This window comes from Oryctolagus cuniculus, chromosome 7, assembly GCF_964237555.1.
Source record: "Oryctolagus cuniculus chromosome 7, mOryCun1.1, whole genome shotgun sequence".
NCBI classification, from domain to species: Eukaryota; Metazoa; Chordata; class Mammalia; order Lagomorpha; family Leporidae; genus Oryctolagus; species Oryctolagus cuniculus.
In genome coordinates, this window is record NC_091438.1 from 51,513,175 (window position 1) to 51,526,562 (window position 13,388).

Genomic DNA, 13,388 nt, shown 5'->3' on the forward strand with positions numbered 1-13,388 from the left:
ATGGCCCAAGTGCTTGGGCCCTGCACCCCATGGGAGACCAGGAGAAGCACCTGGCTCCTGCCATCGGATCAGCCCCGCGCTGGCCGCGGCGGCCATTGGAGGGTGAACCAACGGCAAAGGGAGGACCTTTCTCTCTGTCTCTCTCTCTCACTGTCCACTCTGCCTGTCAAAAATTAAAAAAAAAATTACACAGGATCTTACATATTAATTTGACACTTTACTGGTTGTCAAATACTTTTACATTCATTACTATCAGCTGAATTCTATTCTAGCATAAATGTCCATTTGGGACTACCAAGGGCCCTGAACTCTGACTTCAGTCTAAAGGAAGCAAACTCTGCACAAGTGAGAACTTCACCTTGTCCTGTCTTTCCGTGCAATTAAAAATGTCTCAAAGTCCAAATATCTTCCAAGTACCTTCCAATGTCACTTTGCTTGTTGATTTAGGATGAAGCAAAAGGATGATTTGACATTGACGGTGATTTCAATATCTGTTACATTTAGATCTTTTACTCAGGTTAGATTGGGGACAGGAAGTGAAATACAACAAAAAAGTCCTTTTACATTTGCACTTACTTATTAAATAATGTGAGCTAGTGAAGAGGCCTAAAATATTCCTGAACATAACTGCCTCAGTGCTCAAAGAGGAGAATTTCCACCTGATCTTGGTTTGAATTTTATTCTCTTCAGAAAGAACTGACAATGTTTTTGTTTTCATGGAGTTATCTTCTGATTGAGTAATCTGAGCATGAACTTTCATTTCTTTTTGTTGTTGTCGTTTGTTTTAATGCATTTTATTAGAATCTGTAAGCCTTAAGCCTTCCCAATCTTCACTGTTTGATTTTTAAAAGTTTTTTTTTTTAATTTGAACTTTGCATTTCTTAGTTCACAGCAGGAAGAGCACAGTGCTGCAGTTCTAGTTCTGAAAAATGGGCAACCGAAGCTTCAACCTCAGTGTCAGACTAAGTCACATCCCATTCTGGTACCTCCTACGTGCATATTATTGCGAAAAGCACCCCCCCCCCTTTTTTTTTTATTTATTTGAGAGGCAGAGTTATAGACAGAGAGAGGGAGAGCCAGGCACAGAGAGAGAGGTATTCCACCAGCTGGTTTACTCCCCAGATGGCTGCAACATCCAGAGCTGGGCTGATCTGAAGCCAGGAGCCTCTTCCAGGTCTCCCACGTGGGCGTAGGAGCACTTGGACCATCAATCACTGCTTTCCCAGGCCATTAGCAGGGAGCTGGATCAGAAGTTGAGTAGCCATATAGGATGTAGGCACCACAAGTGGAGGCTTAACCTGCAATGCTCCAGTGCCTGCCTGTGGAAAAGCCTTTTATTCAAGGCTCAGTTCCCACATTTGTAAAATGCAGCAATAATGTGTAGTTCATAGGGCTTCTGTGAAAGTTACCTGAGAAATGTACATGCATTATAGAAAGTGTCTAGTATAGTGATTGCTGCTTCTCTCTTTTTTGCCTATATCTTCAAAACAAACTGGAGAACTAGAGATTGGCTCTTTAATGGCAATGAGCCTTTGTCTACTCAACAAGAAATAGATACAAAAAATTACTGCTGCCACTTCTTAGCAAGGCCTCTTTAAAGGCTTAGGTCTCAGAGGTGACTTCGAGTCCTTGCTCTGGTTCTATGTGTCCCTGAAAGAAGTGCTGGTTGTTAGGTGGAGAGTGCTTTGGTTGGCTAAAAAGATATGTGCTCTTAGTCTCCTTAATTGGCTCATTGGCATGGGAATTGCAGGCTTCAGATTACCTCCCCCTTTTTCCTAAATAGAACTTGGAGAGCATGAAAAGCTCAGAGACTCCTTTCCATTACTGAAGTCATCTAACAGGCTCATTTGAGTGTTTGCTATCACCATAATTTTAGTTTAATCCGACCTGGGTTATAGTTCATTCCCTTGATGCTCTAGACTGAGTATCAAATTTGGGCTCAGTTCGTACTCAGGTCAAATGTTCTGCTTCTGCCATATTTAGAATTAGTCCATGAAAAGTTTTATCACCAGCTTTCCCTGAGCTATGCAAAAAATCAGACAGCCCAGAACCTATTCCCACTGTAGAAATACTGTAGAACTAGGAATTCACTTGCAATGGTATTTAGAGTTTTGCTGCTGTTGATGATGATGGGCATCCCAACGTAGCTATAGGAGTCTTGGTTTCAGAGGCTATGCGACTTAGGAACTAGAACAGGATGACTGTCCTACCAGGATGATAGGAAATACCAATCAGTATCTGTGCACCAGTTTCTGACCATTGTTTGGGTTGAGTCTCCTTCATTTCAAATGACAGCTAAATTCTACTTGTGGAAATGCATTGTACATCTAATCTCAGAAACTTCTACATTTCTTATGTGACTATAGTTGTCTTCTACCATCTGCCTTTTTTTTTATACTAAAGGAAACTCTTTATTGTAAACAAAATATAAAGTACAACAAAACAAACATTGTGCAAATTTTGAGTCATGAGGGTTTTTTGAGAGACTATTTTCCAAAGAGTCCAAGTTTTTCTGTCAGAAATCTATACCCAATGCACAGAAAAATATTGAGTGGGAATATATAGTGACATTTTTCACTATATAGTTTAAACAGTTTATGGTTTTACCACCATGTGTATCATCCACTACACAACAGAACAGACATACTGTTAACAAAAGGGAATGTTCTTTTTTTTTTTTTTTTTTTTTTTGACAAATAGAGTTATAGACAGTGAGAGAAAGGTCTTCCTTCCATTGGTTCACTCCCCAAATGGCCGCTATGGCCGGCACTGCGCCGATCCGAAGCCAGAAGCCAGGTGCTTCCTCCTGGTCTCCCATGCGAGTGCAGGGGCCCAAGCACTTGAGCCATCCTCCCCTGCTCTCCCGGGCCACAGCAGAGAGCTGGACTAGAACCCGGCACCCTTATTGGATGCCGGTACCGCAGGCAGAGGATTAACCAAGTGAGCCATGGCACCAGCCCTGGGAATGTTCTAATAATAATTTTTCTATCCATCTACTTTATTTTTTTCTTTTAAGATTTTATTTATTTTATTTGAGAGGTAGAGTTACAGACAGTGAGAGGGAGAGACAGAGAGAAAGGTCTTCCTTCCATTGGTTCACTCTCCAAATGGCTGCAACGGCTGGAGCTGTGCTGATCCGAAGCCAGGAGCCAGGCACTTCTTCCCGGTCTCCCACGTGGATGCAGGGGCCCAAGGACTTTGGCCATCCTCTGCTGCTTTCCCAGGCCATAGCAGAGAGCTGGATTGGAAGTGGAGCAACTGGGACTAGAATTGGCACCCACATGGGATGCCAGCTCCCAGGCAGAGGATTAACCTACTGTGCCACGGCGCTGGCCCCCCATCTACTTTCATATCCACAGAAACCTCCTATAAATTAACAGGACAACATCTGTCCACCTGTGAATAATGCTTGCTAACGTTCTTTTTTTAATTTTTATTTTTTTAAACTTTTATTTAATGAATATAAATTTCCAAAGTACAGCTTATGGATTACAATGGTTTCTACCCCCCCCCATAACTTCCCTCCTACCTGCAACCCTCCCCTTTCCCTCTCCCTCCCCCCTTCCATTCACATCAAGATTCATTTTTTAAAAGATGTATTTATTTATTTGAAAGGCAGCATTAGAGAGAGGCAGAAGCAGAGTGAGAGAGAGGTCTTCCATCTGCTTGGTCACTCCCCAGATGACCACAATGGTTGGAACTGTGCTGATCTGAAGCCAGGAGTCAGGAGCTAGGAGTCAGGAGCCAGGAACCAGGAGCCTCCTCTGGGTCTCCCAAGCATTTGGGCCATCTTCTACATCTTCTACTGCTTTCTCAGGTCATAGCAGAGAGCTGGATCACAAGTGGAGCAGCATGGACTTGGACTGGCGCCCACATGGGCCAGTGCCACAGCGCCAGCCTTGTTAATGTTCTAATTCAGTAAAGCACACATTATAGTCTCATCACATAAGGGCACTTCACTGATGACACAACCATCTTTTTCAAGGAGTTATCTAAAATTCTTGCTACCCCTTCTTCACAATATATATTATGATCTTCATTTTTCCCCTAAACAAAGTGCAGTGTATCTTAGAATCTACAGAAAACGCATTGATATACAATTTTCAAATCTACACAAGAAACTGCAGATCAATTAAAGTTCAAAGCTTAATAAAATGCCTAGATATAATCATCTGTTAAGTTTTTAAAACAAAAGTGGGGGTGGAATTGTAGCTATACATTGCAAAGAAATTAAATTAGTGAGGATTCCAATTCTTTGGGCCTTCTTTAGCAATGTATAGCCATTCAATTCCAAATATCAACAATAGTGTAAAAACACCTGCTGTAGATGTACTTAATAACTACATCCACGAAGGTGGCCAGAAAGACCAGGAATAACAAACAAGATAACTCCAGGAAAAGATGACACTGTCTGAATAATGCAAGTCAGCTCTGTAGCTCCACCTCTTTACCATAAGATTTCTTTCTAGTCTCTCAGTTCTCGAAACTAGTGCTTGAGAAGAATCACATTGAAAAGTTGGTCTCAAGTATCAACAGCAAAAGAAAGTAACAAATGTGCACACAGTCTCCAAATGTGTGCTGCCTGTGCTCCATCTTACACACTGGAACCAGGCTATTGTACCTCATTTACACAGGAGAGGTGGCAAATTATTGACACCAACTTGTTATGGAATTTGTGGTCTGGAAGGGAAATAGAATTATCATTACCTTCATATAAAAAGAAAATTTTGGCTGGTAGAGAATAATGTTGGACATCCAGCATCCTCCTACAATGTAAAATCCATGTGTTCAGGAAGTTCGGTTTGTTCCCTGATGTTTCTAGGTTCCAGAAGAGTGACTAGCAGGTAGTTAATGTTCCATATTTATCATTTAGTGGAGTTGAACTTGGCTTTTTACTTTCATCTCTTAACTTATCTAGCCTCTTCCCTTATGGACTCTAATCTGTGGCCATGGCAGTTTACTTATAATTTTTTTAAGAATGCCAAATCTGTACATATGCTCTTCCTACTACTTAAAATTTCGGGAGAGGGGAGGGTTGCAGGTGGGAGGGAAGTCATGAGGGGAAATTTATATTCGTTAAATTTATATTTGGAAATTTATGTTCATTAAATAAAAGTTAAAAAAAATGAATGCTAAAAAAATTTTCCCTATCATTTCTTTGCTTGCTGATATTGAACTTGTATTTCAAGTCCATATTCAAGTGGCACCTTACAGTCTTCTTGATCTTCTTATCAATGACTTTCTGCCTCCTCTTAGTTCCCTAGAATTTTGTTCTTACACCTGTTGTAGTGCCTATCACACACAGTTTGCATGTCCTGCCTACCAGATGGTGAGCTCCTTCAGAGCAATAATTTGTTTTATATTTTTTATTTGTACTTATTTATTTTTAGATTTACAAATTTTAACATTTGCCATGTTAATTTCTTTTTTAAAATAATGATTCATTTTATTTATTTATTTATTTGAGATATAGAGTCACAGACAGTGAGAAAGAAAGAGAGAAGAGTCTTCCATTTGCTAGTTCATTCCCCAAATGGCCACAATGGCCAGAGCTGAGCAGATCCGCTCTGACGCCAGGAGCCAGGAGCTTCCTCCAGGTCTCCCATGTGGGTGCAGGGGCCATCTTCTTCTGCTTTTCCAGGCCATTAGCAGTGAGCTGGATCAGAAGAGGAGCAGCCAGGACTAAAATCGGTGCCCATATGGGACTCTTGCGCTGCAGGTGGAGGATTAACCTGCAGCACCACAGTGCTGGCCCCTTGCCATGTTAACGTCATGTGTGGGCTTCACATACATATATATGATACCATTTTTCTGGAGGAAGAGTATGTTGCAGTACAGAGAGTACAGGTCAGTGATTATAACATTTATAACTCCATATACCATATAACATGACATCAACATGTATTTTACACTTTATGTATGTATTAACTTCCACATATGGGAGAAAACATGAGGAATTTATATTTATGTGTCTGGCCTATTTCACCTCATATAATAATCTCCAATTCTGTCCACTTTGTTATAAATATCAGGATTTCATTCTTTATAAGGCTGAGTAATATTCCATTGTATATAATACCATTTTCTTTATCTAGTTATCAGTTGATGAACATTAGGTTGATCCATGTCTTTGCTATTGTGAATTGGGTTGCAATAAACATGGTAGTACAGGTATTTTTTTTCATATATTGACCTCATTTCCTTTGGATATATTCCAAGAAGTGAGATGGCTGGGTCATATGGTAGATCCATTTTTTTGTGTGTGAAATTTCCATATTGTTTTACTTTTCCCACCAATATATGACCCATTCTGTGCAAAGAAGAAATAAAAATGCAACAAGATGTAGTCTTTTTTTTTACAGGCAGAGTGGACAGTGAGAGAGAGAGAGACAGAGAGAAAGGTCTTCCTTTTGCCGTTGGTTCAGCCTCCAATGGCCGCCACGGCTGGCGTGCTGCAACCGGTGCACCATGCTGATCCGAAGGCAGGAGCCAGGTGCTTCTCCTGGTCTCCCATGGGGGGCAGGGCCCAAGCACTTGGGCCATCCTCCACTGCACTCCCGGGCCATAGCAGAGAGCTGGCCTGGAAGGGGGGCAACCGGGACAGAATCCGGCGCCCTGACGGGGACTAGAACCCCGTGTGCCGGCGCTGCTAGGTGGAGGATTAGCCTATTGAGCCGCGGCACTGGCCCAAGATGTAGTCTTTACGTGCTTGAAATCCTTAGCCAGTAGAACTGATGTAATCTGGATTTTGTCCTCAATAATATAAAAATGTAGGTAATAGCAATAACTATTAGTTTTATATGTTAAATTTGTTATGTGTTCAAAGTGTAGGCAGAGAGCCTGACACGCAGTAGGAGCTCAGTAGATGTTGACCATTAAACTGTTTGCATAGGATAGCTCTTATGAGCTTATATTCATGTCACTGTTCATAGTCAATAATAGTTATAAACCTAATCATCAGATTGTGCCTTATCATTAAGATGTACTTTTTGATCAGGACAATATCTTAGACCCAGCTCATGCTAGTAAAGACAAGGAAACAGGTCCAGAAAGCCAAAGAGACATTCAGAAATCCCACTGCTGGTAACTAACAGAACCAAAGATGTAAGCATGCTTTACTCACCATAGTGAAGAATGATTCCTCAGAATTATCTGTTCAGTGGAGATGCAGAAAACCTAGAACACTGTAAAATATGCTTTAATAGTGTCTAATTTTGATACTAAGTGTCATTAAAATGAAACCTTTTGCAATGTAGGTATTTTCTATTTATGTAACTGAAACAGATTGTGGTTGGTTTGCTCTTGTTAGATTTGGTGGTCTCTCAGCTGCATTACTAATGCATCCATTAAACATTAAAGTTAAAGGGGTATAGCACCTCTAATTAAATGTGCATGTGCTGTGCTATAAAGATTAAGGAAATTGGGGACCAGAATAGTTATGTGACTTGCCCAAGATCAAACATATTTAAGCCATTTCAGTTGTAGGAGTGGTTAAAACAGTTGAGGGTTGTTTCAGAGTTATTGGTTGCACTGATCAAAGTTGAACATGGTAAGATTTTGGGAAGATTTGATCATTTGATAGGAAGGCAGAGAGCTACATTGCACTTTTCAATTTCTCTTAGTCTCAATTTCCTTACCCACAAAATAGACAGAAATTTATATGTTGTTGCATCCCTATGGGCTGGAAAGATGAATCAAGAATTAAGAAGCTGTTTTATTACTGCTATCATTGCCATGGCTTGAGAATTGAGCTTACTCTAAACTAAACAACTGTCTGTGGGAACTTAGTATTGTCAAAGCAAAATAGGCTAGAGATAGAAAGTGAGGAATTTTATAGTTAAGAAATATTTCTGGGCCATTCAAGTGAGTTCCTAATGGTTAATTTTTAAAAACAGGGAGTCACGAATTTCCAAGAATAAAGAAACTCAAAACCAGAGGTATTTTTGATTTTCAAGGAACTTACTGTATTTCTGGATAGATGTTATTTGATTAAAATAACCATCTATGTTTCTTATATTCATAATTTAGCTAACCTGATTACACATTCTGATTAATAGTTAAAATTGTTGATCTGGTTAGCTTAAATATTTTATATAACTATGATTTAGAAATGTATTTTTACAAAAGGTTAAGCTTTATTTTTACCTAGGCAATTGGTATTAACTCTGCAATTACTATTTTAGGGACATTGTAGGATAGCTTACCTTACAGGTGGCCTTAACTCCCGTAGAGGTTTTAAAATTACTGTGCAAAGTATAATGTTCATTCTGAATTATCGCATCTAAGAAATAGTTGAGAATGGATAATTGCATGGTACATTCATGTTACTGCAAATGTGGGCTGGTGCATATATTCAGTATATAAAAGCACTGAGCTCCATTTTGTGAGGGAGTAATTACCTTTGAAAATGCGTTTCCTGGGCACATACTACTCTTCCTCCACAGACTTGTCTGTTTCCTTTCTAGTAACTAGAAGTTTCCCAAGACTGTTCTGACTCCCCGAGATTCCTCTCTGTTTTGAATTTCTATGAGAAATAGGATGTGATATGTAATGTTGTGGGAAACTGGGGAGCTAATTATTTGTGTTGATTTCTGATTATTTGTGAAGGCTCCCTGTCTCTGTCTGTACTGTGAATACCTTAAAGAGGGGTCTTAATATGTACTTTGGTATTTTTCAGGGTATAGCACAGTGCTGGGCACACAATAAGCACTCAATAAACACATAATTAATCAGCACTAACTGGGAAACTTCTCAAGGTCTGAGATTCTGTTTCTAATTATCCACATGGTACCTCATCGTGGGCCATATGCTGATAGGTGCTAATTGATTTGATTGAAACTGTAAACCCTTTGAGAATACCCACTCAACTCTTTAACTCCTATGATCATGTGAATCTGGGTCCCTAGCCTTTTTGTTCATTTAACTTGTCTTGCCCAAGCAGTTGTAAATCTGATGCTTCTTATAGAGGTTGTCTGAGTTATCATTTGCACTCAAGAGGATTCTTAAATTCTTGAAGTCACTAGAGGTGGAAGAGATTCTACAAGATTTTAGTTCAGTCCTTCCATTGCATGATGAGGAAATAGGCCACCTGTGGTTAAGTGACTTGTCTAAGGTTCTTCATTAATCCATTTAATGTTACATTTTGAGTCCCTATTTTATTACAGTTGACAAGTGAGTTAAGAGCAGAGTTGATTTCTGGATTCTCCAGCTGTAGTCCCCCTTCTAACCACAACTTCAATATGGCTATTATTAAATATTTATCACTTACCGAAATGATCCCGTTTCATACCTTTCTCTCTTCCTAAACATAGGTTGGAGATATTATTTGTCCATAACTTCTACTGGGCCCTACTTAGGGTGTTTATTTGCAACTCTTTCATAATTGTGGCACTTTAAGATGAAGAGATTTCATAACACTTTACTCTCAAAAGTAGATCAAAGTTATTTTAAAAATCCTTGTCTTGGGAAGTTTTGGAGAAATTCAGTAGATTCATAAGTGAGGAGCTCTTGGACTATCACAGAAACAAGTGGGATTTGGAAATCTTTGTCTCAGGGGATCTGAATTATTGTATTTGACTGAGTGTGTGATGCTGCAATGACTGTGCTACTGAAAGGAACAGAGATCAGGCTAGGATGCAGATTTGTTACTCTGTAGTATCTCTCATCTTAGAGAAGTGGTTCTTCTTGAAAGAGAACACAGGCCGGTGCTGCGGCTCACTAGGCTAATCCTCCGCCTGCGGCGCTGGCACACAGGGTTCTAGTCCAGTTGGGGCGCCAGATTCTGTCCCAGTTGCTCCTCTTTCAGTCCAGCTCTCTGCTGTGGCCCGGGAGTGCAGTGGAGGATGGCCCAAGTGCTTGGGCCCTGCACCCCATGGGAGACCAGGAGAAGCACCTGGTTCCTGGCTTTGGATCAGCGCAGCGTGCCAGCTGCAACACGCCAGCTGTAGTGGTCATTTGGGGGGTGAACCAACGGCAAAAGGAAGACCTTTCTCTCTGTCTCTCTCTCTCACTGTCCACTCTGCCTGTCAACAACAACAACAACAACAACAACAACAAATAGTTGCTACTTAGTCCAAGGTATAAAATTATATGCTTAGACAACTGAAACCTAATTAGAAAACTTTTAAAGTATTCTCCCCCCGCCCCAAAGATAGTGACTAGACTAGTGACTGTGGGTAAGCTAAAGTTTTTGGACTGACTTATCCTAGATTTGTAAGTTTCCTTTAGTTCTGCATCAACATGAATGTATTTAGAAATGATGTATGAGGGATTGGGGAGGACAAAAAGAAATGACAATTTTCTCTTAATTGGTTTTGACAAAGTCATGGAATGCTCTTGCCAGAGATGCTGCCTGGGTTTGAGAGAGAAAAAGTTGAAGCAAGAAGGAATAAAAATAAGAAACTGTGGGATGTATTGTTCACAAGTCTAGAGACTGCTACAGCTAATAGAGGCTGGCAGTGAGATGGTCCGGCATTCTGTCCCATCCTTCTTCCATGTTCTGAGTGTGAAGGACTTATGTCCCAGAAGTTCTGACTGTTGGCAGCATTGATAAGTGATCTGTCAGAGCAAAATGCTGCTGTTCCCAACACTTATTCTTTTTTTTTTATTATTTGACAGATAGAGATAGACAGTGAGAGAGAGAGAGACAGAGAGAAAGGTCGTCCTTCTGTTGGTTCACCCCCAAAATGGCCACTACGGCCGGAGCTATGCCGATCCAAAACTGGGAGCCAGGTGTTTCTTCCTGGTTTCCCATGTGGGTGCAGGGGCTCAAACACTTGGGCCATCCTCCACTGCCTTCACGGGCCATAGCGGAAAGCTGGACTGGAAGAGGAGCAATCAGGACTAGAACCCGGCACTGCAGGCGGAGGATTAACCAAGGGAGCCACAGTGCCGGCTCCCCCCAACACTTATTCTTATATGTGTCTATTTATAGGGAAAGCAATTAGAGTCCTAGATGTTAAGGGTGGGTTAGAGAAATAGGTGCTTAGGCTTGGCTTTCAGCATCTCTTGACTTCAGAAAATCACTCTAGCTAATCTGAATTTGGAAATTTTAGGACATACAATTCTGAGCAACAGGATCTTAAAAGTAAATTTCCAGACAGCTATTTTCTGATAAATCTTATTCCAGCCTTCTTCACCAGTCCACTGCCTCGTCCCCCGTCCCACTTCTGTTCACAAGTACAGAAGACACAGAGAGGGACCATCTGGCCCAGCATGCCAGCTTTTTATTTGGTTGCTCTCAATCCCACCTTCCTGTTTGGATCACCCCTCCCTTCTTCCCATACTTCAGAAACCAATCAAGGTGTCTCCTGAACTCATTTATTCCCTTTGTTTCAACCGCTTTTTTAAGTAACCTTTTCCATATGCTTATATACTTGCATATGGAACAGAAGCTTTTTCTCCATTCAAAATGGCCTGATCGGACTCTTAGGAAAAGCCATTTACTCAAACATGTGACAAAGTGCTTCTAAAGATCCTAAACAAATTTTCATTACTTTTGATGACTAGGGCATATATAAGTGGAGGAAAAACTACTGTGTTTAAAAGTAGGTGGCTGACGGACACTGATGCTGAATGATACGGAATTAAAGATCTCGTTGCTGTTAGCTTTGACTCTTTTTCCCCCAAATGAAATGGTCTAAGTCAGATTTGGAGCAGAAGTCTGTAATAATTATTTTACTTTAATTCAGCACTTATTTTGATACCCCTGTTTGGCCTCATTTGCTTCAACATGGGACATTAGTACTCTTATATTGCCTGTTGTGGACCAATTTTTTTCAGCTGTTGCTAAAACTTACTAAAATGCCAGATGTCATGTTGAAAACATGAAACCTGAAAGAAGGTCATAAATCACAAAAACAAACCATAAAAAAAATAATAAAATACCCTGAGTGCCGTGCTCTGGAGCTTCCCAGCTTTAAGTCTCCTTTTGTTCACCCCTCTCCCCAATCCACCGCATGCCCCAGCCCCCATCTTTTAGGGCCAGGGGTGGGGGCAGCCCAGCGGTTTCTCACCTAAGGCTTGATTGTTTGTTTTGCAGATTCAGAGCAGAGCACTGGTTCAGACTCTGAGGTACTCACCGAGCGGACTTCCTGCTCCTTCAACACTCACCCTGATCTGGCCTCAAGTGCTGCAGGCCCTGTGCCTGCTGCCATGTCTTCCATGGAGGAGATCCAGGTGGAGCTGCAGTGTGCTGACCTGTGGAAGAGGTTCCACGATATTGGAACGGAAATGATCATCACCAAAGCAGGCAGGTAAGGACAAGTTCTGCTGAATAACCAGATTCAAAGAATCGAAAGAAGTAGGAGCCATTCCACCCCTCTTCCCCCGGCACATTTATTCATGGTAGCAACTTGCACTCACCATTCTGCATTTGGACATCTTGGTTGTGGTCCTATTGTATTTGCTGTGATTTTACCATTTTCCTCCAGGAGCCTTTCAAATCTGAATCACCTCTACCTTCATAAACACTTTACAACTACAAATGTTATTTCAGTGAATCCAAGGTACCTCAAAAGTTCATGAAAACAGAATTAAAGATAAATTTATTTTGGTGGGGAAAAATGAAATTCATGTATACAAAGGATCAAAGTTCATGATATGCAAAAATGATGCATGAAATAAAAAATTGTTTTATACTAAAATAATTTTTGTAAATTCTATTTTTCTACAAGCCTTTTGAAGTACCCTTGTACTGAAAAGTTACGGTATCTTAACAGCCAAAAGATTAATTTCTAAAACAATTGTTACCTCACTATCCAATATCTTCAAGGAGTTTTTTCTGCAAATAATAACATATCTTCTTCTTTTTAAAAAAGATTTATTTGTTTATTTTATTTGAGAAGTAGAGTTACAGAGAGCAAGAGAGGGAGAGACACAGTCTTCCAACCTCTGATTCAATCTGCAAAAGGCCACGACAACCAGGAGCCAGGAGCTTCTTCCAGGTCTCCCACGGGGGTGCAGGGGCCCGAGCACCTGGGCCATCCTCTGCTGCTTCCCAGGCTATTATCAGAGAATTGGATTGGAAGTAGAGCAGTTGGGACTCAAACCAGCACCCATATGGGATGCTGGCACCACAGGTGGAGGCTTACCCTACCATGCCACAGCGCCAGCTCCATAACTTATATCTTCTAAGACATTAAAACAATAAAATGCTTTTAATATTTTTTTGGGTAAGAACTGGGCTTGGTGAATCTTCTGAGTCCTTTTTTGTTGATCTATTGTATTTTATTGTTAGCTTTAAATTATTAAAAAAACTTTAATAGTACCCATGGAATATCTTGAAAAAGTTGAATCTCTTGAAAACAATTTCTTTTGAAATAAACACTTTTAGTTAAGTTACTCCTTTATTGTTCTTTCTCAGCTTTCCATTCTTAGTTATCTGTTTT

The 13,388-nt window shown here is 40.5% G+C and overlaps 1 protein-coding gene across 5 annotated transcripts in view; it reads left to right on the plus strand.

Annotated features, from left to right (window-relative positions):
* Positions 1 to 13,388, plus strand: part of TBX15 (T-box transcription factor 15) — a 142,928-nt gene that overhangs the window by 73,518 nt on the left and 56,022 nt on the right. For all 5 annotated transcript variants that reach the window (XM_051858756.2, XM_002715697.5, XM_008264587.4 and 2 more), the window contains one exon: positions 12,041 to 12,254. In XM_051858756.2, the coding sequence (XP_051714716.2) occupies positions 12,154 to 12,254 (101 nt within the window). In that variant the 5' untranslated portion in view covers positions 12,041 to 12,153. The remainder of the gene's footprint in view (positions 1 to 12,040; positions 12,255 to 13,388) is intronic.